Below are 25,459 nucleotides of genomic sequence, written 5' to 3' on the forward strand. Positions count from 1 at the left end.
TATTCATGCCACAACCTGTGAGAAATGAACAGAGAAACCCTATGAGATATACAGGGCCTGCCCTTCTCAGCTCAGATTTCACCATTAACTAAACCAGAGTGTATTTTAAGTAGGCATACTTGGCTGGTATTGCGTGTTTGCTTATTAAAATTCAATTAATCTCTGCAAAAGGAGATGAAATATCAGTAAGGGGTACAAAGAAAATTGCTGTCCTCTTCCTACTTTGTCACATTTACAGCTTCTGTTGGCCAAGAAATGAAGAAACTTTGATGGGAACAGCAAACTCAACTTTCAAATCCTGTAGTGAACTTTGAAATGCCTATGGAATTTTAAGACAGTTACAGTGAATGGAATGAATAAATAAGATACTTATGAGTATCAAAACAATGGCATGGTTTAGATTTCCTAGCAGCCTATCCATTCTTTCAGCCATCTGCCTCTACATATTTTTGTTATCCTTAACTCTAATTTTTGTTAAGTTGACTTGTATTGTATTCAGCTTTGCTGACCAGCAGACCATTTCCTCTCCACTTAATAGAATGTCTATTTTGGATATAGCAGTAATATGTAGGATTTTAAGATGAAGGAACAGACCATGAGTCTGAGAGTCAGGGTATCTTGTCTCTCTGTGTTTGCGATTATTCATCTGAATACAGAAAAATATCTTTCATTGTGTTCATTGAACAATGTAATCTTATTGGACAAAAATGTTAGTAATACTAGTAGTTTCATTTAATATGCAGATACTACTATGAATAATGTTTTAAAAGAAAAGGTTAATACTTTCCAGAAATTATTCTGCTAAAACTGGATTCTCTCTCTCTCTTTTTTTTTTTTTTTTTTTTTGAGAACAAATAGTAAGTGGAAGATGAGCTACAAAATGGAAGAAGTATATTCAGCTGATAGAAGAGAGCTTTAATGACACCTCATTATTGTTTAAGGAGACTCATAGCTAGGTTTAAAAATTATTCTTGCTGATTTTGTAACAGTAGGATAATTCATTCAGTGTGGTCTGCACTGGTATTGACTCTCCTTTTCTTAGTATATTACTTAAAAACAAAATTGGACTTTGCTGATAAATCTTTGAACTAAAATATATTTTTTTTCCTACTCTTTTAATTCCTACTTACATTTACAAGGGAATATAGTACAACTGTAATTTTAAGGACAGCTGAAATGTTGGCATCAGATTGCTTATGAAAATAAAAAGCATCTGTCATAACACTAAGACCAGCCTGCAGTTTTGATGTAAGGGATCTGCTTGCAAGGTTACTTTGTCTTTTTAGGTGAAAGATACAGATTTTGTTCTTTTCACAGTGCATCTGTTGAGATGAAGCCTTCGTATAATTAAAACCCTTAACAGTTTGTTTAGGGCAACAGATCAAAAGGTTAATGTGCAATGGTACAACAGGATGTATTTGTACTGTTGAACATTTTTTAAATTTACAGCATTTAAAAACAACTTAGCTCAAATCGTAGCCAAAGCCAATATTACATCATTTAAAGTAAAACATTAATCATTACTCATGAAGCAGCCAGTTGGTCTAAAAGTTCATCTGGTGAAAAATTTGATGGTTTAAGGATTGAATAGAAATGTACGTTTAATTATGTTCTCAGTTATGCATCTAGAATAGAAAATCAAATATTTTAGGGAAACTAAGGAAAAGAAAATTCAAAAGCAAGCATTTTTGATCCCCATGTTTTTGAAACAAATATATTCTAAAAGCAGTTTTGAATTAAATGGATTCTGTAGGGATGAGGATAGATGATCAAAATGCAAAGTAGAACTATATTTAATCGTATGAATTGTATCATTAATTTTCTTTCTTTCAGTTCTGAAGTTCTTGAAGCAATTGAAAATGTTATTCAAGATGTACTTGAAAGCTTGTCCAAAAAACAAGCACCTGTTCTCACAGTAACTAGGAGATCAGATTGGAGGAATATTGAGTAAGTTTTATATATTTTAAAGTCCTGCCTTATATCATTATAAATGCCATGAATATAAATTTGATTGTATAATGTCTAGAAAAGTTAATCTTATGTAGTTCTGTAAGTATTAGAGTCAATAAATAGTTTGGCTTCTTAAAAAAATAATGGGCAAATAAAAAGTGATGCTTAGTACTCAATCTGCATAGACAGGCATTGTGCGTTTAGTCAAATAACAGCAGACCACTAACATAAAGGGGAATGCAAAACTTGTTTAAAAGGGGTCAGAAAGGAAAGAGGACCTATATGCATTCACTTTCTGGGTGCAGTAGAAAACAGAAATAATAAGTTGTATTTGATTAAAAAAAATCTCTTTTAGGCTGGAAACAATTGCTAGCAATTTCATTTTCCAATCAACTTTTTGTGCTTCCTGTTTTCTTTTTCTCTGCTTTTCTTTATGGTATCTTATTTTTTCAAATGATAATGATAAACTTATCCTCTTTGTATTCTTCAGAGAAGATACTGTTCTCTTACCTTGCCGTTGTGTCCGTATACTTTTCAAGTCCATCACTAGCCAAATAAAGTAAAACAAGTTTCTGAATTGTTGTCTAAATTTCATATCTCATGCCAGCTTACCCACACAGGATCAGAGGAAAAGCAATCTGTCCTTTATAACACAGAGCTGTAGAAGTTGCCTGTGCAACAGTATTTTTCCAGGGCACTCGTCTCAATTGAAATACCTGAAACTGAGAAAGTAATTGTTTTCTATAATATGGAGGCAAAAGGATAAAGGAAGGAACAAATCTATTTCTTGTCTTGTAATGGCTTTGGGCATCAGTGGGTTAAAGGATATTTAGATCAATAAGATTGCAGAGGTGCTTGTAAGTGGGCACATTACAAACATTCAGATTGCAAAAGCACAGCAAACCTCCCAAGCATTACACTTCGGTGAAATACTCATTTAATGAGAACAATAAATTTCTGTCAATCAGAAACCTGAAGGGCCTGAAGGTAATCAGTTAACTGAAATGCTTGTGAATTTAGTCATTTCTGCCCTGGTAGCTTGACAAAAACTGTTTCACTCAGATGTCTGTAAAATTAAAATACTATAACAAAGCTTTGCAATTTTTGGCAGTCTTGGAGAAAATGGCATTTCAGGCTAGAAAAACAAATGTGAGATGTTATTTGCCATCAGAACACGTAGGGGGAAAAATGTTCATATTAAAACAAGTTAACATCACAGTATGTTAAAAATAAGACACATCAATCAAATTTAAAAAGTTGAAACATTATTTATGGTGGAGAAATGTAAACTTACATATTCATTCCATTGAAAAATGATGTGCATACTGGTTTAATACAACAGGATTTCTGAGAAGATTAAAATAAAAATAAATAAGCAAATAAAAATAAAAACACCCCTCCCCCTAATGTAATAGGAATGATAGAAAATGTAGTTAGTGGGGCATATTTTTCCTTATTTAGGCAGCATTTCCATTCCTAATCTGCACAACTGGAATCTGCGGGGCAGGAGCTTGTAGAAATGAGAGAATTATTTCATGTTTGAAACGTGCCTTGTAAACATTTGTAGATACCCAGAGAGATATTTACCTGAGAATGAGGTCAATCGGTGAGAATGCCAGGCCTAAAGCAGTACAATTGGTTTCCGCTGAGCAAATTTCTGTTAAAATAAATAAATAAATACAGTTTTCCTGGAGTGGAAAGATTTTACAGAAAACCGTTCTGTTGGGATAAATGCAGCACTAGGAAAAATCTCTGGGTATCTGATATACAGTTAGGTTAAGGTTTTCTTTGTGAGTTACCTGTGGGAGTCAAACTGATCAGGTTCTTGAGTATAATGTTTCTAAAATGAAGCGTTCCTTATTTACCCTAACAGAGCAATGGGCAAAGTTTCATTCGGTGCAGTTACAGTGTAGGGAACAAGGCATACACACGTTTTCAATGTTGCAGTACAAAGGCAAGAAAGTTGCTTTGAAGCGGAAAGGCAGATGCTACACTGTGCTGTTTGCTGCTCCTGTGCCTTACACAGCGCTGTGGTGTGTTCTGCCACCCAAAGGATGCATGGAGCAAAACCTTTGACAAAGAAAAATTTAAAAACATTATGTGGCTTTGTATAAAATAATGGTCATTGTACCATCAGTACTTTTTAAAAGCATGTACAGAACTCTAAAATGAAAAACAGTGCATTATAGAGAGGACAGCCATTAAAATAGGACACTAGAATGAGCTGTTGTTAAGAAAACAAGTGATTCTTTTGGTGAAATGTCTACCTTCAGGTATGAAATGGTTAAAAATTAAATGGTAGAGCTCATTTAGACGAGTGAACTGTTTAGAGAATAGGATGCCCCCCATTTTTATTTCCAAAATTCCAAAAATGAAATCTAATTATTTTGATAATAAGGGCATAAGTCAGATCATATTATTGTAATATTAAATAATTACACTTTCTTGTACATTCTACATCAGAAAGTTACTGTGTTAAATTTGACTTGTATATTAATAATGAATCACATTTTTTCCTGTGTTGTGTATTCTTTTGTTAGTAGTCTGTACTGAGTTTGAAAATAGAGCTAGCATATATGATTTTAGGAAAAGGGTCTTCATCTGAATTATCTTAGATAGAGTAATTTACACATCCTCACTTCACAAGTTTACAGTTTTACTGTATTTTGCAATGTATCAGATTTAAAGATTCTGTAGGTCTACAGATGATACCATATTGTACTACAAAACAAATAAGAAGTGACTGCCCTAGATCAGCACCAAAGTTTGGTAAGTTAAAAAAACAAAAGTTCAAAATCAGAATTCTTAACTTTTTTTTTCTTGTATTTTAGTTTGAAACTTTGTAAAAGAAATATTTTTTGTCTTGTGCTTTAGGAGTGTAAGACTAATAAAACTTGCAATTATGACCAGCCCTTCAGCTTTTCTCTATTAAATTATGGTGTGACAGTGAAATCAATACAAAGATCTTACAGTTTCTACCCTCCCTGACTGAATATCAGCTGACGGCATATACACAAGGTTGTCATACAAAAATATAACCATTCTTCAAAAAGCTAACTGGTAAAGTGATCTTGGAATATGGACAATAAGCTAATTTATTTTTCTAAATCTGTCAATTAATTTCTTGGCCTTGATAACAAGGCATATATTCCCTAACTTAACTCCACCATATTTTTTTCTAATTATGCTAGAAATTATTGAGTCTGTTAGCACAATCTCTCTGTATTTTCGCGGCATGTTACAATGCATGCACAAATAGTATTCATGTTTCAGTGTTTTATGTTATGAGACACAAATATGGGTCAATATAAACAAAAATTATGGTATGTGCATTTCTGAAAATTGATACAATTAAAATTTTTGAAGTGTATTTTTTCAGCTCTGATGCTCAAAATATTATCTATGATCTACAAGATGGTGCAGAGCAATACTTATGCAACTAAAAGGTAACAGTGCATTTCTATAATTTCAAATAAAGTTTTATTTCAAGAATGCCACTGTGAAAAACAAAGAGCCTCTAGGATGTATACCTTTAGGATAACAGATTTCTCTGTGTGAAACGCTTTACACTGATTTCATTATCCATGCCCTCAGTAAAATGTTATTCTCTGTTCTCATAATCTGACAGCTTTATCAGTATTGCAATTACAAATAAATATTTTGTCTTGATAGAGATATATATTACTCAGATACACAACTGTTTGGTAGCCAGAGTGTTGTGGACAATATAATCAATGACATTTCTTGTATGCTTAAGATACCTCGGAGAAGTCTACATATAGTAAGTGGCTTATTATTAATGTTTTGATTCTGTCATTATTTCCAAATCATATAGGTCATACTGACAGCTGAAATATCAAGAAAAAAAGTGATCATTAGGAAATAAGTAGTTAAAATAAAAGGTGTTATTTGTGCAAATGAAACCTTATTAGGTTTTGAATACTCAAAAGGTTCCTTTCTTCAGAGAAAATTCATAGACTACAAGACATCTGTTTCACAGTTTATACTTGAATGATTTGCTAACTTGTGGTTTAAGTGAAAATTTCAGGTGAGTCAGAAGTGTAAGGTTTGAATTTACTTTTATTTCATGCTTACAAGAATTCATTTGTATCCATAAAGGCAGTTGCTAACATAATTTATTTTAAATACACCTTTATATACAAGATGATGATAATGTTGTTTCGTTTTTTAAAAGGTTGGTCCTAGTTGATAACTGCTTACTCTGTTGTTCCTTTTTCTTTTTTTTCTTCCCCCAGAAGTTTCTTGTTTTGCCTGTGTAATGCAGTAAAATAAAAGCATATAACTTACAATTTACTGTATACAACTTATTATTTTTTTTCAGCTGTCTACAACTAAAGGTTTTGTTGCTGGTAATTTAAGTTATACTGAGGAAGATGGTACAAAAGTGAATTGTACCTGTGGTGCAACAGTATGTATTATATAACAATAACAGTAATTAGAATAAATAGAATAGTTTCAGTTGGAAGGGACTTACATAGATCATCATCTACCTTTGTGGACTGCACTTCTTGTAGCTCAGGTTGCTGTATACATTTATTATACATACCTGTGCTTGTGGCAAATTGAGCCATTACAAGCTGAGTAAAAAAAAAAAAAAAAAAAAAACATGGAGATGATAAGTGTTGCTCAACTGTTTGGTGGGCTGCCTGCTACTTATGCAGCTACCAGCCAGTGAGTCTGCACATGCCTGACTCTAACCCAGGCACAGCTTATGCTCCCTCTCACTGTGTGCTAGGTAAAGAGCATGAGTGAGAGCTGTGGACACTGTCTAGGGTATGTGAAGGAGAAGGAAACAGATATAAAGAGGACGGGTCTGTATATATGGTGTGGACTTGGGGAGAGGTTATCAAAGTCAGTACTGAGCTAAAGAGAAGTCTATATCCACAGTTTGATAAGTAGTCAAGGGCCAGAAGTGTTTTGAGGAGATGAGATTCAACTAATCTGGTCCTAAAAGATTTCCCATAGATGAGCAGATTATGAAAGCAGGAGCAGGACTCAGACTTGCCGACTGTTGTCATGACTTCCTGGAAAATCTATTCATTGTAAGCCTAAGCTGGTGATTTCAAAATGGAAAGATGACCTTAGCTGCCTATTATACTTTGTCTTAAAGCAAAGCGTAAAGACCCCTGTTATTAATACTCTTCTACTGCTCTTCATAGTTTTATTTGTTGAGTTGTTCCACACTGGCACCGGAGGTGATTTAGCAGTCAGGAGTAAAAGCAGACCACACACTTCAATATATACATACTTTTTTGCCAAGTTCTTCCTCCAGTTCCTTTTCCACATCCATATGCTTGCCACATTGAGCCAATCCTAATATGAGGTGTAAAGTAAACATTACTGTGTCTTAATACTGTTGCTCCAAGATAGTTATAAAAACAGGTTATAGGTTAATAAAAGAAAGGATTAAATGCTCTTCCAAAAAGAATGCCTAGATGTTTTAAACCTGTATTAAATTTGCAATTTTCACACCAAGATGACTTTTCTTCTGGCTAAAACAGATACAAAACAAATCAGGACATTGTTATCTCTGTAATGCCCATACGATGAACAATCTTCTGTGACAGTAGCACAAACGTGCTTTTGAAAACCATCTTGTTATAACAGGAGGACTTCTATACGACCATACAATAGAACAGGATATAAATGGTTGAATGTGGTTATAAAACAGTGAAAACATCAAGATCAATCTTGTATATAAGAAGATGAATGGTTGTTTTAGAATGTAATTGTGTCCTTCATTACCTAATGTTGTTATTTTAAAATGTATCGGTTTCTCTATTATAAATGATTAATTTCATTTTTGTTGTTTTAGGCAGTCACTGTGCCATCTAATGTTCAAGGAATTAAAAGTATCCTTTGAGCTAAAACTCTCATTGTAGACTGAAAAAATAAAGTAAAAACAAAGAATATTCCAAGTTAAACAGTGTTCTGGTAATTTTTTCTCTGCTTTTTGGCTCTGAAATTGAGTCACGAACACTGCTTTTGGCTCCAGAGTACGTATTTTAGAGCATTCGCTTTGAATTAATTGGTGCGATGGATCATTTTACATACAGGTAGCCTTAACATAAAAGATTTAAACTCACATGCCAAATTTATATTAATCGTAGAAAAAGATGCAACTTTTCAGAGACTCCTGGATGATGACTTCTGCATTAAATTGTCCCCATGTATAATGATTACGGTATGCAACTTACATTTCATATCATCGTGTTAGACATAAGAATCGAGAAGACTTTATACTATACAGACATCTATGTATGTATCAGCTACCAGTTATAGTCAGTCATATCAAGAACTTGTTTTATATTGTTTCTTTAGTGCCTTAAGTATTTTTGAGAAGAAACAAGTGGCCTTTTTCTTTTTATGCCAGCTTATACAGATACTGGAGTACATCTGTGTGCCAGCTCCCGGACCTTACACAGAGGAATGTATGATACTTCTACAGGGCCTATAATCCAGGACATCTGCAGTGCTGCTCCCAAACCCCTGTTCCTTCTTCCCTTCCCACAGAGACAAAATAAGAGTATACCATTTTCCCTGTCAGATAGCTGCTGGAAAAACATTCCTGCAAGCATTTTGTTTGCTTGTTTTAAATGGCAAATGTAAACACATATGTAGCCAGATGTTGTTTTAATTAATTTAAAACTGTCTGCTTTATTTTATTTCCTTAGGGAAGAGGCATACCAGATTTGAATACACGACTTTTGGTCAGAAAGCTGTGGGATACATTTCAAATTCCTGTTTTTGCCCTTATGGATGCCGATCCACATGGTAAATCTTTAGAGGTTCAATAACATAAAAAGAAAGCAAAATTTGTTTAGAATCTAATTTCTCTCTTTTATGGGAAGGTACTTATGGCATAGAGTGGACAATCCAATACAATCAGAAAGTTTCTGATTTATGCAGAATATGTCTAGGAGTGCAGAAGTTTAATGGAGACATCAGTACTGGCCTGATCCCCACTCAGTGTACTCTTACTATCTGTGATGATTTGCTGTGCTCTGAGGTCTTAATAAAATCTTAGCTTGTACCTAAAAAAAGAAAAATATTTTTTATACAATTTGTAGGTCATATTAGAGCTAGATTTTCACAGTACCTGTGGGCCTAAAAATGAGAATTAGTAGAATGGAATTTTACGACCCATTGCACAATTCCACTGATTTTAATAAGAGTTATGCACCTGACTGCTATTTAAAGTCTCAGGAGGTCCTAGCTAAATACCTTTGAAAATGTAGCTCTGATAGGAGTTCTAGCAGTTGGCTAAACTGCTCCTTTTGTAAAACCAAAAGAAATACCAGGAACTTCTGTAAACTTTGCTCAGTTTGGTATAAACAGAATTTTTGGAAATGTTATTATTCATAGGGTAGACAGATATTAAGAAAATTGTATTTTTGAGCAAAGTGAGTATTTTATTGATTTTTAAAGTAGTTTATATACTCTTATATTAATAATTCAGCACTCATAATGTCAATAGTTTATGCAGTGAAATCTAGAAACTACTAGTGGGATGCCAGCAGGAACAGAATTAATCCTAAAATGAAGGCTGTGCTTGCAAATGAGAGTATAAAGCTAAAGATATGAGGACTCATCTCAAAATAGTTACCTGGATATTGCTGCATTGGACATACTGGAAATATTTCACATCTCATAGTTTTGGGTGGGGTTGTTTGTTTTCTTGTTTTCTACTGAGAACATGAACAGTCATGAACGGAATACTCAATGGTCAGTCTTAACTTAGCAAAATTTGCAGAATTTATCTGTAATCAAAAATTTACCTGTATCAAAAAATAGTCCACAGGCTATCTATATGAATCATCTGCCCAAAAGCCAAAATGCAAATCCTACATATAGACTAATCTGGAACTTCCTTTGTTACTGAAAAGTAAATGGTTTATAATTTTCACCATGCCATATCAGAATTATCACAGTGGCAGATTTTTTTTTCCCCTGTAAGAAGTGGGAATGTGGCATGAAATCTGGATTATTTTGCACACTTTCATTCCTGCTGTCTGAGAGGCAACATGACCAGACTGAACATATCGTGGAATACTGTTTGTCTTTATTTTTCTGTGGCCATGATGGGGGGAAGTTAAGAAGCGTCAGACTTCCTGAAGGTTATATGTTGTTGCTGCTGTGTGAAATAAGCTTCAAAACCTTGTTCTGATGATTCAACTGCAGAACAGCTTGATAGCATACACTTGGTTTTGTAAATACTCTTTGAAATGCAACTATATGTAAATTATTTCTTGGTTCAACCAATTAAAAATTAGAGATGTTTAGGATACTGACTGAGCCCTTTGTTGTGAAGAAATACTTAAGGAGAAAACAGCAATGGTGAAAAAACTTACAGAGTTGTAGCTGGTATGCTTTAAACCACAGTCTCTGGTGTCTGTAGTTCAAGATAAATAACTGAATTTTAAGCTAAAAACAAGAATTGGTGGTACTCTTCAGCATACATCAAAAAACTGCATTAATTAATGCATATTTGCACTATTCAAATATCTGGTAAATGTTAGTAAATATCTGGTAAATGTTAGTAAATATCTGGTAAATGTTAGTAAATGTACTTTTTTTTTCTTTTGTTTTTATTGCAGAAAATTTGAGCAGAGTAGCTCTGTTTAAAAAGAAAAATAAGTTATCAAATCAGAAAATAAATCTGATAGGCATAGTTTTATTTCACAAAAAATGTGTAAAATGGGCTTATGAAAGGAAAATAAACACTAGACCATTCTGTACTGAAGCAAGTTCAGTTCTTTACAACAATAAAACACTAAAGACTTTAGGCATATCAAAGTCTGCGCTGCTGACAATTAATGGAATTGCTTAAATGGAAAATATGTTTTAAGTATGAAATAAGTAAAGTACACACAGTGTTTTAACAAAGCCTGAATACACAGCTGGGTGGGTTGTTGGTTTTTTGCTTTTTTTTTTCAAGCTCTCTAACATTTCGTAACTGAAATTTTGACCAAGCTGAAGTGCATGACATTTTTATCAGGAACTTTAAGAAAGTAATTGCTATAATTTTGCTATAAAGCAATAGTGTTAAGAGATATGGATTACACAGGATTAATGAAAAAAAAAAAAAAAGACAATTTTCCTGGCCGATGTTGGACAATGTGTATAAGAGCTGATTATCCTTGCTTCTGAAATGACTATGCATGGACAGTGTGAAACATTTTACTATATAAAGATGAATTAATAGATGATACATCAAATTCTGATTATTTTGACATACACTAAAAATAATTGTAAACCTTAAAGAACCTCACTAATCATAATGTCATAACTGTTATGCCATAAAAGTGAATTCTTAATGCAGTCTTCTTAAGCGTGGCGATAAACAGACATTTGATATTTCATATTCTCCAACCTAGGTGTAGAAATAATGTGCATCTACAAATATGGATCTGTGGTGAGTACAATTTTTCCATTTCAAAATATATTAGTTTTTAGTCCTGCCTTGAAGCTTGAATGTATGATGAGTTAGAATAGTAACTGCCTTTAGCATTTTGTTTCAGCACAGACACAGTTTTTAGGCCTTGTGTAACTGCAAAAACAGCTTCTTCCTGAAACAAAAAGAAACTGGATAATAATGTCAGGTGTTTCATTTAACTACGTTTCACAGTTTTTTCCTGCCGTACAGGTAGTTTTCAGGAAGTCCAAATAGAAAATTGTTCTTCATTTTCTTTTGTTTCTGCTTTGGAAGACAAATGAAGGCTAGGGAGGAAAAGAACGTAACTTGTGAGATGGGTGAACTGCTTGATTCTCCATAAAATCTTGTTATCTTGGTAAAGATTTTATTTTGGGGTGAGAAGTTACGGATACATGTTTTAGTGTGGAACATTATGGAGGAAGAAGCAAAGGGAATAAGAACGCATATTGTAATACATTGCTAAAAGATGAGGTACAGAAGACAATATGAAAGGCAGGCAGACTAAGGGGAGGGCAGAGAGCAGGAGCAGATGGGTGAACTGTTTGGGAGACCAATGGAGAAAACATCCAAAGTTAAAAACAAACAAACAAATGTAAAAACTCACACACAAAACAAAACACATAAAACCCTTCAGAAAATTGTCAGACAATGATGTCCAAGGTCAAATATATGTCATATCATATGTCTCATGGACATACATGGAGCCAGAATTCCCAAGTTTTCAGGTGACCTGTCAGGCTTTTAGCCTTAGAAATGCATGTAAACTAATAGAACGCCATCTTCCAGGATTAAACTAAATCCTTAGGTTCCTTTAAAAGTTTATTTTGTTCAATTACAGAGTAACACATGTATCAAACTGAAACTCAAATATGCCAATTCCATTACCAAGAGTGGAAGTATTCCTTTGCACAACGTGTAATTTAAATCACAGAATCACAGAATCATTTAGGTTGGAGAAGACCTCTAAAATCATCAGATCCACTTTGCTGTAGTGTGCTATAGGTTTCAGAAGTTTTCATGGACTCTAAAAGCAATCAGACAAAATCAAACACTACTAAATACTATACCACCAATTCTGGCCCAGAAAGTTGGAGTCACAAACTGCTGGGAGCAAGAGGAGCATTCTGAGAAGTATCGTTTATTGTGTATTTGTTTTTTACACTTTTCCCTTAGATATTTACTGTAGCCATGATACCAGGTCAGGTGCCCTCATCTTTGGGCTATTTTTATATAATGTAATACTTTCCAGCAGAAAATATCAGAAATTTCCAGTTGTAATTGTCATTGCTTCTCCTGGCTTCAGTTTTGTTTGGGAGACTCATACTGACTGTGAAAAACAAACAAACAAAAATCAAAACCTATTCAGACTAGAATCTCTTGTGGCTGAAGAGTGCAAGCCTTAAAGGAGAATCTATTTTCAGTAAAGGGATATGGTAAACTCTAGTTGCACCATTTTCTCATGTAGCATTCTGATAATAATAATAATACTACTAATAATAATACTACTACTAATAATAATAAAACTAACCACCTCTGTAATAAAATCTGTGATCTAGGAAGGCATATATCTCAAATGATTTAAACAAAAGTCACTGAATGTTGTAGTTGATTCTTCTTATTTCAGTCAATGTCTTTTGAGGCCCATCATCTCACTGTTCCATCTGTAAAGTGGCTTGGTCTCCTTCCATCTGATCTGAAGAGGTTAGTTATTATCCAAAAGAAACAGAAGTATTCTTCTTCTATTTCATAGATAGTAAATACAATCTGACTTAATGCACAAACAAAAAACTGACATCCATTATTGTTTTCATACATTATTTTTGGCTTATTATAAAGAAGTAAATTGGAATCAGTATTTCTGAAATATGAGAAAATTTAACAACTTTATTTACTTTTCAGATTAAATGTATGCAAAGATGTCCTGATTCCACTTACAAAGCAAGATCAAAATAAGTTAGCAAGTATACAGAAGAGGCCTTATATTGCTTGTCAGCCAATGTGGAAGAAAGAGGCATGTATAAACCTAATGTTTCTTGTTTCTTACTCCCCACAAAACAAATCCTGTCATCTGCAATCCTGTTTCTCTTTATTTTTATAAACTCTTAGTATAGCAGAAAGGTTTTGCAGCACTAAAAGGCAGCAAGATTGATAAGTTCATGTTCACTGTCTCTCTGAATCACTGGGGCTCAATGGTTCACAGGCCAGGACTGGCAGCTTTTTTAGCCTTCCTGCTATTAGTCATCTGATGATCATAAGCTGTACATGGGATTTTACTGTTTTCCTAAATATTGCAGAATATATTACATACTTAGAAATAGGGGAACACTTAAAACAGTTTCTTATTCTGTACTTGTCCTCTGATCTTGCCTGTAACTTTTAAATCATCTATTGTGTGAAATGGTTGGAAAGGAAGAAAAAGTATTGTGTACCTTCTCCTTGCTGTTTATACTCACCTTATAAGTTATTTGTGTTACTATGAGGTACACAATGAACATAAATAATCTCAGCTCAGTGACAGGGATTTTGCAGCACCATTTACAGTAATACTAACTTTACAGCTCTATATTCACATTCAACAACTGTAATTCTTATTTAAATAATAAGATGAGGTGGTTACAGCATCACAAATTTTGTTCTTTTTTTAGCTGGAAATTATGGCAGCATCTAAAATGAAGGCTGAAATTCAAGCTTTAACTTCTCTTTCATCAGATTACCTTTCCAGAGTCTATTTACCAAACAAATTGCAATTTGGTGGGTGGTTATGAATGCTTGTTTGCCAATTAACTGTTTTTCTTGATAATACTTTCTTGACCACTTCTTGTTCAGTTTATCATTACAGCTAGATTATGCTTACCTATTCTTTCTCTTTCAAACTATAAAAGAAATTACAACTCTTTTACAGAATATTGTTTATTCCACTCTGTGCCTTCTGCACTAATGATTTCAAATGCAGTGGTACATACATAACAGGATACTGAAGTATGTTCTTCCTAGCTAGAGAATATTAAGTTGTACCTGCTTGTTAAAATTGTATCAAGGAATTATTTTGCCTTCTGTTAAAGCAGAAATTGATGCTGTACAGTCCTTTTAATTTTTGAAGAGTAAAAGGCTTTGTTAACAATTTTTTGTAAATGTCTCCTTCTGGAAATAATTTTAAGTACAGTGCTGTGGTATTTTGTGTTCACTGTAAACTCAGACCTAAAAGTCAGAGATAGTTCTTCATTACTGCATATCTCAAGCAGCTATAAATGTTCCAGCAACCAAACTGCTATTTGTTTTCAATGAACAAGTAAGCAAGCAGATGTTACTGATTAAGAATTTAATAAACAATCCTGTTAATGATGCACATCATAACAAAATCCCTTGTTCGTGTTTTTTTTTTTTTAAGTTGGCCCTAAAACAGTAAAAAGAAGCCGGAAACTGCAGTGATTAAAGCGTATAACATATTTTACATGAAGAAACCAAACTGAGTACATAGAAAATATCTCTAAAACTGATCCACAGCGTCATCGAATAATATTTTCAGTAGACTTTATATTTTACTACTGCTCCACCAGCATCCAATTCAAAAGGAACTCGAATTCCCTTTTATTTTCTGCACTGTAGCAGTGTTACTGCCTACTAGCAACTTCCAGTGTCTGGGTGCACAAACAATCTCGATCCACAAGTAATACACCAGCAGAAGCAACAAGAACATGACAGTCATTGCTGTAAGAGGGCAAGATTAGGAGACAAGTAGTCTGGGTGAGGCTGCACCTCGAGTGCTGTGTTCAGTTTTGGGCCCCTCAGTACAAGAAGGACATCGAGGCCCTGGAGCGTGTCCAGAGAAGGGCTACGAAGCTGGTGAAGGGCCTGGAACACAAGTCCTGTGAGGAGCCACTGAGGGAACTGGGGTTTAGTCTGGAAAAGAGGAGACTCAGGGAAGAACTTTAAAAGAAGTTGTGGGGAGCTGGGGGTTGGCCTCTTCTCACAGGTAACTAGCGATAGGACTAGAAGGAATGGCCTCAAGTTGTGCCAGGGGAGGTTCGGGTTGGAAATGAGGAGACATTTCTTCTCAGAAAGAGCAGTCAGACATTGGAAGGGGTTGCTCAGGGAGGTGGTGGGGTCACCGTCCCTGGGGGTGTTCAGGGAAATGTTGGACATGGTGCTTAGGGACATGGTTCAGTGGGTGACATTGGTGGTAGGGGGATGGTTGGACCAGATGAACTTGGAAGTCTTTTCCAACCTAACAATTCTGTGGTTCTACACCTGGCCTTATATAAGACTGTTTTCATGACACTGAGTGAGTTTCCACAATCCTCGCAGAAGCTTCTCCCACCGCCTAACTCCACTTGAATTTAAACGTGTCGGGTTTCCCCACCTCCTACCACTAGCTGCATTTAGTGTCCCTGCAGTATTTAGGCGGAGCTGGAACCGCTTCCACCCGCCTGCCCTCCTTAAATCCCTCCTCCTCGGGGAAAACAAACAAACAAACAAACAAACAAACACCTCACAAGCAAAGCACCGCCCAGCGCGGCGTCAGAGCCCACCCACAAGCCCCGCGGCCCCCCCGCAGGTGCGGTAACCGAGCTCCCACACCCCTCGGCCCCGAGCCCCCTTAGCGGGGCCCCGCTGCCCGCCCCCGGGCCCGGCCCGCTCTGGGCGCAGGCGCCGCCACCTCCCCGCTGTCCGCGGCGCCTGCGCGGCTCGGCGCGGCCTGCACGGGGAGGTGCCCCTCGGTGAGCGCGGGCTGCGCCCCGAGCCCCGCAACGGCCTGGGGCCGGTTCTAACGGGGCCCCCGGACGGCCGCGGGGCGCCGGGACCGCCGCGACATGGCGCTGTCCCGCCCGCGGGGCCTCCTGCCTGCCCCGCGGGCCGCGGCGTAGGCCGGGCCCCGCAGGGGGGCTGCGGGCTGGGGGCTGCGGGCCGGGCGCTCGGCGGGGTTGCGGCTGGAGGGGGGCTGCGGCCGGGGCCTGCCGGGGGGGTGGCGGGGACTCGGCTGCAGCCAGAAATGCCTTTTTTTCTCATTTGGATTTTCCCGTGTTTTTGTATATTTGGCTGCCTCCTGGCTGGGGTGAAGGGTGTTGTGCGCGTGGTGGCTGTGGTGGGACGCAGCGTGAGGGGTGCCCGTGGGCCTTGTGGATCTTAGAGGGACGTTTTCTCATTTGCAGAGCAAGGATGAGTCTTTTTGGATCAACCTCGGGGTTCGGGACGGGCGGTACCAGCATGTTTGGCAGTACCACTGCGGATAACCATAACCCGATGAAGGTACGTGTGTTAACCCCTGTGGGAGCACCGCTGCGTCGTGGTGTGTCGCAGCAGTGCGACCTAACTCATCCCGGAGGAGTCACAGGAGCTCAGTGACACAGTTTTCAAGTATGGCTAATTTTATTTTGTCTCCTGTCCTTTACAGGATATTGAAGTAACGTCTCCACCTGATGACAGCATATCTTGTTTAGCATTTAGTCCACCGACACTGCCGGGTAACTTCCTAATAGCAGGATCGTGGGCAAACGATGTAAGTACTCGCAGTGAGGCCTACAGATGAATAAAGTGAAAGCATTAGTGCCTAAAGTGCAAAATGTCCTAAAGACTTAGGCTAGGGCAACTGAAGATCTTTCTCTGCAGTTGCAGATTTGTTTCTGAATGCCTAGGCACTAAAAATTTTGACACAGCAGCTTTATCTGAGAGACTGCGTTGTGATATTTGTATAAGTCGTTCCTCTGCCTATGGTTTTAAAGTTCTGCTCAGAATATGTAATTAATGTTATTCCTGTTAGGTTTTTATTACTTTGTTGTTTGCTTTTTTCTAACTTTTCTTTCTCAGCTTCGTTTTCTTATAGAATTAGACTGACATAGTTATAATTTTCCCAGTGGAAGAACGATGCATGCAGTGGTAAATCTTAGCTGGTTTGACAGGATAGTCTCAAAAAAAATTAAGCTCCTATAGCCTTGCTGAAATTTCTGTTTGGATCCAAGTGTTTGATCCCAACTGACGCAATCAGGGAGGGGAAAACAAAAATTGATTGCAGCTTTTAACTGTTCTGTTTGGTCTGTTGGCTGGTGCCCTGCAATCGTCAGCTTGCAGCTAACAGTTAAGGGTTCCCCAGTAGAGCACTGTGAGGTGTTACGTGAGGCACGCATAAGGCGCTTCAGCAGTGGAATTGTGGGGCTGAGTGTGGATGGTTGTTTAGGTGAAGGGAACATAGCGGAAACAAGGTTTCAGTTGGTTCAAAAAACAGTTTGGTGTTTGTAATCATATAATAAACTAAGGCTGGGATCTTCACGATGAGAAGTTGATAGTACTAATATGTTACATCTATATCTGTGTCTCCTGTTCCAGGTTCGCTGCTGGGAGGTTCAGGATAATGGACAGACAATTCCAAAGGCTCAGCAGATGCACACAGGGCCTGTACTAGACGGCTGCTGGAGCGATGTATGTCCCTATTTAAAAATAAACAATCAGTGTTAACTATAAACCTGAATAAGTTGGCATGTGGTTTCCAGAGACACAAGTGCCACGTGTGATAAATCCTCTGGTTATTGTATAGACCTGTATGACTGTAAATGTGTGCTAAACATGTTCTAATAGAATAGATTGATGTGGGCAGATGAGATGGGTAAAAGTGTTTAAGGACTTATTTAAAGCTAGGTAATAGCTAGCACAGTTTTCTTGTTTGGTTTAAAACAAAATTTAGAAAAGGTCTCGAATGAAGAACCTTAAATCTGAAACTGTATTTTAAGCTGAATTTTCATTGAATGTGTATTTTTCACAATATAGAATGTGTTTCTTATAAGATTTTACCATGCCCATGGAATTCTGCAGAAGTATTTTTACAGCAAAAGTACACAGTCTGAAATTGGCTAGTCATGACTTGACCAGCAAAATGTTTAAAGGTTTTATCAGGACTGTTTACATAATGTTTCAAAGTACAAGGAAAAAAAAAAAGGCAGTAACAAAAGCAACCGTCTCCTCCCAAAAAGCTTTCTAACTACATACTGAATATTTTTGCATTATTTTTGCATTTTACCTTATCTTTGTTACTGCTCTATAGGTATAAGGAAACAGTAATGGGTAAGCATGAAGAAATACCTGTTCTGAAGTTTGTTTTGAACTGTTCTAAGTATTGTAAAGAAATTTCCATTATGTTTCTTTCGTTTTGCAATCCCTGTGTATGTCACATTAATGTTATTGTATTAGAATAAGACCTGAAAATTTTCTGGTAGGTATTGCATGATGCAGATATATTTAATCTCTTGGGCTGTTTCTTGTTTTTTCAGGATGGAAGTAAAGTATTTACTGCTTCCTGTGATAAAACTGCCAAAATGTGGGATCTCAATAGTAATCAAGCTATTCAGATTGCACAAGTAAGTCCCAAGCTAATTGGTATAATTTTTTTCTCTTCTCTGTTTTTATTAAAAGCTGCCTTTGTTAGTTAATTAAGATAACGTCTAGTGCTTACAAAGTAGATACTGCTATATGAGAAAGAGATTGCAGAATGCCTTTTATTTTGTTGAGATATTGAAGTGGTTATAGATAGGGAGATAAGCAATCAAAGTGATTTGAGTAGCCTGTGCAGCTGTTCCTTCTACTTTACCTGAGATCTCTTTCCATCACCGCTGTGATGTTGCTAAGTCACCCTGCTGCATGCTGATTACACAGTCTGAGCCTACATGTTTTTTTCAGATATCTTGCATTGTTTTAGGTGCCTAGTACCTGCTATCGCTTATCTCCTGATTTCGTTATAGATTGGTTTAGCCTTCCTTTTTCCACTTAAAAATTATAGGGTAAAGAAAATAATAAAACACTGTTGAATTTACTTTCACAAATACCAGCTTTTTGCTGATATCTTATCCTTGATTTTAAAATCTTGTTGGTTTAATTAACGAAGGCCTCTCTTCTGTACTCATTGTCAGAAGAGGAAAAAAACAAAAGTTTTTTTTCCTTAACATGGTGGGTAATGTACTTCATAAATAAATAGAAAATTCTTCTTTTCATAGTTTGTATTTCTGCTTTGATTAACTTCCTGTATAGGGTGACTTGTTTGTAGTTCTTTGCTTCAGGAGTCATTTTTTTCCTTTGTGGATGATTTTGCAACGCTAAAGAACACAGTAAGGTCACGACCTGCAACCTTTATCCTAAGTGCTGTGACTAAAATAATTGTTTTTCTTGAATGGTTTAAAAAGTGTAAATACATGCAAAAATATGAGAAACGTAAACAAGAAATGTGGGCTGTTACCTTAGTATGTGTATTTTGTCTTTTTTCTTCTTCAGCATGACGCTCCTGTGAAGACTATCCACTGGATTAAAGCACCAAATTATAGCTGTGTGATGACAGGAAGCTGGGATAAAACTTTGAAGGTGTGATTTTTACATGAACAAATGGACACAAAGCATGCTAATAATCTTTTTATGAAAATTAGTCTAATGTGAAAATATTTTGTTAAACACACTGAAGCTTTCTTCACAAAGAGTGAAGTAAGCTCTCTGACTATAGACAGGAATGAAACAACTTGGTAATACTTCCTCTTTACTAAAGTAGTTTGCATGGTGTATCCTCAACTCCAAGCCTAAATTTGTTTGTTTTTATTTCCATCAGTTCTGGGATACCCGCTCACCAACACCTATGATGACACTGCAGCTCCCTGAAAGATGTTACTGTGCAGATGTGGTAAGCCATGAAATAGAGTAAACTGGTGTCAGTAGGTTGTCTGGTAGTCTTTGAGGCTTCTGTAGGTTAGCGCTAAATGCAGACCTAGCATTTGATCTCTTTGTAATCTTAATCATAAAACATACGTTGATGTTCTTGATCAAATTTCTGGAAAACAGGTACTTGCATCATGCAAAGTAGGCTTGGAATCTTTTTAACATCACGAAGACAAGTCAACATTAGAACTGACCTACCCATATTTGTGGATGAGGTTGTGTACCACTATTGCAATTTGTATTGGAAAAGTCATCTAATAATTAGAAGATTTTTGATATGGTTCTCAGTGGTAGGGAAGAACTGATTTGTTTTGTTATAAAATAAGCCTATAGGTGAACACTTTCCCTCCCACCTGCCCCGAAAATAGTCTGATTCCTTTAAATTCTTCAGGGATTTCTGCAAAATAATAAACTGTCGTACTTTGTCGTGAGTTTTATGTCATGCTGTGAACACAACTGCCTCTCTTCCAACCTGTTTTATAACCTTACCTAGGTTCATCCTATGGCTGCTGTGGCCACTGCTGAAAGGGGTTTGATAGTTTATCAGTTAGAGAACCAACCATCTGAATTTAGAAGAATAGAATCGCCTCTTAAACACCAGGTAAATGATTATATTTATTACAAGTGTATTTATACAGATTGAAATTCTGGACTTGCTGGTTTTGCTAAAAAGCTGTTTCAAAGATGGCGTCCTTTATCTTAGTATGGCACACGGCCTACTTTGACTTCTGTTATGGTGGTATATTAAAATAAAATACCGCTGCCTACACGTTTGAGTCTGTTTGCTTCCCATGGTGGGATTGCATGGATTGAAACGAGTTTCATGCAGTACCCCTGAGTTCATCAAAAGTGTTTTGAGATGACCTTTTTCCTTCCTCCTTCATTGATCTTTATCTAAATCTATTGTATACGAAGTACAAATAATTTCGGAAACATTCATTAGAGAAATACAAATTTATTTAATACAAATACAATTTATTTAATACAAATCTACATTTTGCCTAAGAATCGCAAAATTATTTCAGCTATAAATAAATTGATATACTCATGTGCACAGCATTAAAATTGAGTCTTGTCATGTCCTGCAGACCCGTTCTGTGCAGGGCCTTTGCAAGAGTTAGAAAGAGAGTTTGGAAGACAACCTGCTATTGAGTCTGTATTATAACTCATGATTTTGTTTCTTATTGGTTGTTTGAAATTTTGCAAATAGTTATAGCCTACAAGTACAATGACAATTGTATTCCATGAAGGTGGGATTGATTATATTTCATTAATATCTGGTATTCGAATGAAACATAGAAATAAAATAGATGTTTGTGGATTTTAAGTTTGGGTCATCTACTATTCATAATGTTTTAGGTCTTTTCTTCACTTGAGTTGTTAAGTATATAGACTTTATTTTTTCTCATGAGGAAGTTTCTATATCTGATCTCCATAAGGATTCAGAAATGTAAATAACATGGCCCAAATTCTGAGTAGAATTTGACTCACTCCTCTTGACGTGTTCTGTTTGTGCTTTACTTTGCATTGTTGTACGTAGCGTTTTGCGTGCCTGTGCAAAACAGCGTTCAGAAGATCTGTCCTTCAAGCTTCTGAAATACTTTCTTTCTCAAATTTAGCATCGCTGTGTTGCTATTTTTAAAGACAAAGTGAACAAACCTACTGGATTTGCCCTTGGAAGTATTGAAGGAAGAGTAGCTATTCATTATATCAACCCCCCAAATCCGTGAGTATTGCTTATTAAATCATCCTTTATTTATTGCTCAGTTTACAGTGAAGAATATAAAAAGACTTCCCTTTTTTTTTTTTCCTTTTCAGTGCAAAAGATAATTTCACTTTCAAATGTCATCGCTCCAATGGAACAAACACATCAGCACCTCAGGATATCTATGCAGTAAGTACTGAGAATATGTCGATAGGGTAGCATATGTTTTTAATGTAAAACCTGCTGTGAATTATTTGTTCTCCGTCAACATGCATTTTGTATAAAGTTATCTTAGACTTAATGCTTAAAGTGCAGTCATGGCCATACTTGAAGAGGAAAGAGAAACTTTTGCAATTCCTTTAAAACAAAAGCCAAATCAGCTACTCATTACATCATCTTGGTGGAGATTACGCTTGTTAATTTTGCTGATTCTTGAACCAATCGTTAGTATATTCTGTAATATCCATTGAAGTTTTAGGTACTACAGTAAAGATTCTTTCCTTGTTGCTTCAGTGTTTTGTTTCAAAAAATATCTGATTCTGATTCATATCTTGTTGAAACGCTTTAAAAAGATAAGAGCTATCTGTAGTTGTATTTACTTTCAGGATTCAGCACATGTTGTGAGTGTTCTGATCATCTGTGTACATGTGTGGTGCTTTACGTGGTATTTTGTATGATTCTGCAGGTAAACGGGATAGCATTTCATCCTGTCCACGGTACTCTTGCAACAGTAGGATCTGATGGTAGATTCAGCTTCTGGGATAAAGATGCACGAACAAAGCTAAAAACATCGGAACAACTTGACCAGCCAATATCTGCTTGTTGTTTCAACCATAATGGGAATATATTTGCATATGCTTCCAGTTACGATTGGTCAAAGGTAAGAGAGGTGTAGACGCATGTTCACATTGGCAGTTAACAACTAAGAAGACTATTCCTTTTCACAGGAGGCTTTTACTGTTCTTTATAAATAGTGGTAGAGTCTTTCTAGCTTCATAGGCTTGCAAGAAAATGTACAGTGGTCGTTGTAGGCAGAAATCTGATGAAATGTAACACCAAAGCAGTGCATTCTTTGTTTTTTAGCAGTTGTGTAAGAATGCTAAACAAGGCTATTTTGCAAATGTGGGTGAACAAAATGTAAATTACATGATTCAGAAGTCATTCTTGTTGCTCACACATTCTGCTGTGGGGAAAGTCACCAGGCAATATGGCATGCTAACAGGTTCTCACAAATCCTTGAAATGCATGTCTCTGCTGCTTATGCAGATTCTTTTTAACTTAAAAAAAAAAAAAAAAAAAAGGAGGGAAAAAAAAAAGCCGTAGCTTTGGTTGTAAACACTTAAGCCAGTGTTTGAATTTCATATACTAAATTTCCAGAACCAGTCAGTGTGCCTTGCTGGTGGCACTTACCTATTTATTTTCCAAACTTGAGTCAAAAACAAATCATCGAGGTGCAAGAGAATCAACAAACCATAACGTGGAGAATCAATTCTTAATTGTTTAAGAAGGGGACTGCAAGGGTGAAATGTAACTGAGTTTTAATGGAATGGCGAATAGTTAATAATGGAATAGTTATAACTAGTGCTGTTAAATTTGAGGATGACAGTTACAGCATTTTTGACTGAAATGAGTGCAGAAATCACACAAATGAGCTCTATTGCATGCCACGAAGAGAGTAAAATTTAAATTTACTTCTTTGTATTTAGTCTTATGAATGCTGCACAAAGTAAGATAACTTTGTTAGATGCTGGGGCAGATGAATTCTGTTCTAAATGCTTGGGTAGACTACAGTGGCAGCTATGTACCACAGTACCTTTCAGATCTGTTAACCAGTAGGTACTAAGTTCATTTTCTGGAACCATTTCTATGAAGTAGATTTGGTAAGTTTCAAGTTGTGCATTGCACTTTAACAGCTTTATTACTGTTTACTCTCCCTGCTTTTTGAATATTTGTGTATTGAGTTTGTAATATGTATGTAAATAATGTCAATATGCAGAATATTGTATTTGCATTGCAGTTGCCTGCAGAACTTGGGCTTCATTTTGTAAATAAATGTGACCTTGTTTCATATAAAAGATAGGAACAAAAACACAAAGTGAAACTAAGTATGCATTAAAGTTTTGGTTTCTTCTCTGCCTAGATTGACACAAACAAAAAGCACAGAGCTCTTACGTTGCATGTATGAATCAAAGCTTGGAGATGCTTTTTGATTTCTTTTTTTAATGAAGTTTTTTTGTATTTTTTTGTATTTGTAGACAAATGTCCCTTAAATTATAATGTTAGTATTTTCTCTTTGAAGAGAGTAAACAGAGATGGTTTTTCTTTTTTTTAGGGTCATGAATTTTATAACCCACAAAAGAAAAACTACATTTTTCTGCGAAATGCAGCAGAAGAGTTAAAGCCTCGGAATAAGAAGTAGTGAGTATGAGTCTGACTTGTGTTTACTGTTTTTCTGCCATTCATGCCTCTATTCCACTGCTCTTCTGCCACTTGTGCCCTGTTGCACCATGGTTCAGTCAACTTTGGATCGCTGACATTTAGCAGGATCTCTAAAAATTGTATCAGATGTGTTCTGACTTGCTGGAGGACATTTTTTCAAATAAGATACTTCGATGTGCATAAGAGAGAGGTTACTGTTCACAGGATTTAACCACTGTCTATTCCACAGCAATAATGAAATTGCAGCAAACTTTAAACATCAGTTGCTCCTGCTTAGAAGCTCACCCATTTGTATCTCTGTATTTGTTTTCAATTAGTACTACATAAAAATATGTTAATTATAATAGTTCTGGAGAAGTTATATAAATACTGTATTTTTTCTAAATACTTGAAGAATTGCAAGTAGCTCTTTCAAAGGAGGCTTGTTGTGTCTTAGTATTTAGGAGTCCTTTCATTGTTTTCAGATTTTTAAAGTGGAAGTACTGTCTGCTGTATGCCAGGAAGAAATGCCTTGCAAATTGTTTTCCCTTTTGTTTGGATGAATTTGGTAGGTATGTAAGTGACCAATAGCAGTGACAGAAACTCAAGACAGAAGATGGGCACAGTGCAAATTCTTCTTTCCTTTATTCTTACACTCCAGCAATGCACATGACTTTTGAACCAACAATACTCATTCTAGTCCAAAGGAGACCCTGCCAGTTTTGCCAAGTGATGTATAGTTCAGTAATATGAGCAATCCATTAAAGGTTTTGTTCTGTTCATGACCAAACCAAGGAGTGCAAAATGTATGGCCTGAACTGCTTTAAAACTGATATTTTTAGAGTTAAAAGTTGGTTCTTTTACATCTCTATTAACTCTTTTTGCCCCTTAACAGGGGGTTCTGGACTGAATAATCATTTTTGTATTAACTAGAAAATAGTGCTGGTGAGGTTAATGCTGATCAAAAATGCTGTGAAGAAAAGTTACAACAATGTGCGTCTCTGACTTGAATCTACCACTGTTTACTTTTAACTATCCAGTTGTATACATGCCAAAGTTTCTTTTTAGAAGTGAATGCTTATTATTCCTGTTTAACTCTTTTTGTCTGATGACTAAAAAATGGGGGCGGGGGGATGCCGCATGTATAAAAATACTTGTCATATTGTACAAATTCTCTGTGAAACTGTATGCTGTAACACGTGGTTATGGATACATGCTATGTTTCAAATAAAATTTTTACTAAA

The 25,459-nt window shown here is 36.1% G+C and overlaps 2 protein-coding genes across 6 annotated transcripts in view; both read left to right on the forward strand.

The window, feature by feature from the left end:
- The window catches only part of SPO11 (SPO11 initiator of meiotic double stranded breaks), a 40,163-nt gene extending 25,397 nt beyond the window's left edge, over positions 1 to 14,766 (forward strand). For 2 of the 3 annotated variants that reach the window (XM_040575644.1, XM_040575643.1), the window contains 12 exons: positions 1,834 to 1,947; positions 4,631 to 4,719; positions 5,330 to 5,396; positions 5,623 to 5,731; positions 6,293 to 6,379; positions 7,787 to 7,823; positions 8,046 to 8,155; positions 8,646 to 8,745; positions 11,349 to 11,386; positions 13,032 to 13,108; positions 13,307 to 13,418; positions 14,053 to 14,766. In XM_040575644.1, the coding sequence (XP_040431578.1) occupies positions 1,834 to 1,947; positions 4,631 to 4,719; positions 5,330 to 5,396; positions 5,623 to 5,731; positions 6,293 to 6,379; positions 7,787 to 7,823; positions 8,046 to 8,155; positions 8,646 to 8,745; positions 11,349 to 11,386; positions 13,032 to 13,108; positions 13,307 to 13,418; positions 14,053 to 14,172 (1,060 nt within the window). In that variant the 3' untranslated portion in view covers positions 14,173 to 14,766. The remainder of the gene's footprint in view (positions 1 to 1,833; positions 1,948 to 4,630; positions 4,720 to 5,329; positions 5,397 to 5,622; positions 5,732 to 6,292; positions 6,380 to 7,786; positions 7,824 to 8,045; positions 8,156 to 8,645; positions 8,746 to 11,348; positions 11,387 to 13,031; positions 13,109 to 13,306; positions 13,419 to 14,052) is intronic. The other variant, XR_005824800.1, reaches the window with a different exon arrangement.
- Positions 14,767 to 15,995: 1,229 nt separating this feature from the next.
- RAE1 (ribonucleic acid export 1) lies at positions 15,996 to 25,459 on the forward strand. Of its 3 annotated transcripts, none has more exons than XM_040575738.1 (13): positions 15,996 to 16,125; positions 16,558 to 16,654; positions 16,800 to 16,904; positions 17,729 to 17,821; positions 18,667 to 18,753; positions 19,661 to 19,747; positions 19,986 to 20,057; positions 20,586 to 20,693; positions 21,712 to 21,818; positions 21,911 to 21,986; positions 22,483 to 22,677; positions 24,130 to 24,215; positions 24,701 to 25,459. In XM_040575738.1, coding segments are annotated over exons 2-13 (1,107 nt in total). In that variant the 5' UTR covers positions 15,996 to 16,125; positions 16,558 to 16,564; the 3' UTR covers positions 24,702 to 25,459. The 3 variants fall into 3 exon arrangements, with proteins under 3 accessions (XP_040431672.1, XP_040431670.1, XP_040431671.1); XM_040575736.1 differs by having other exon boundaries at positions 16,079 to 16,268; XM_040575737.1 differs by lacking the exons at positions 15,996 to 16,125; positions 24,701 to 25,459 and adding an exon at positions 16,250 to 16,268 and having other exon boundaries at positions 24,130 to 24,216.

This window comes from Cygnus olor, chromosome 16 (assembly GCF_009769625.2).
Source record: "Cygnus olor isolate bCygOlo1 chromosome 16, bCygOlo1.pri.v2, whole genome shotgun sequence".
In the NCBI taxonomy this organism is placed as follows: domain Eukaryota; kingdom Metazoa; phylum Chordata; class Aves; order Anseriformes; family Anatidae; genus Cygnus; species Cygnus olor.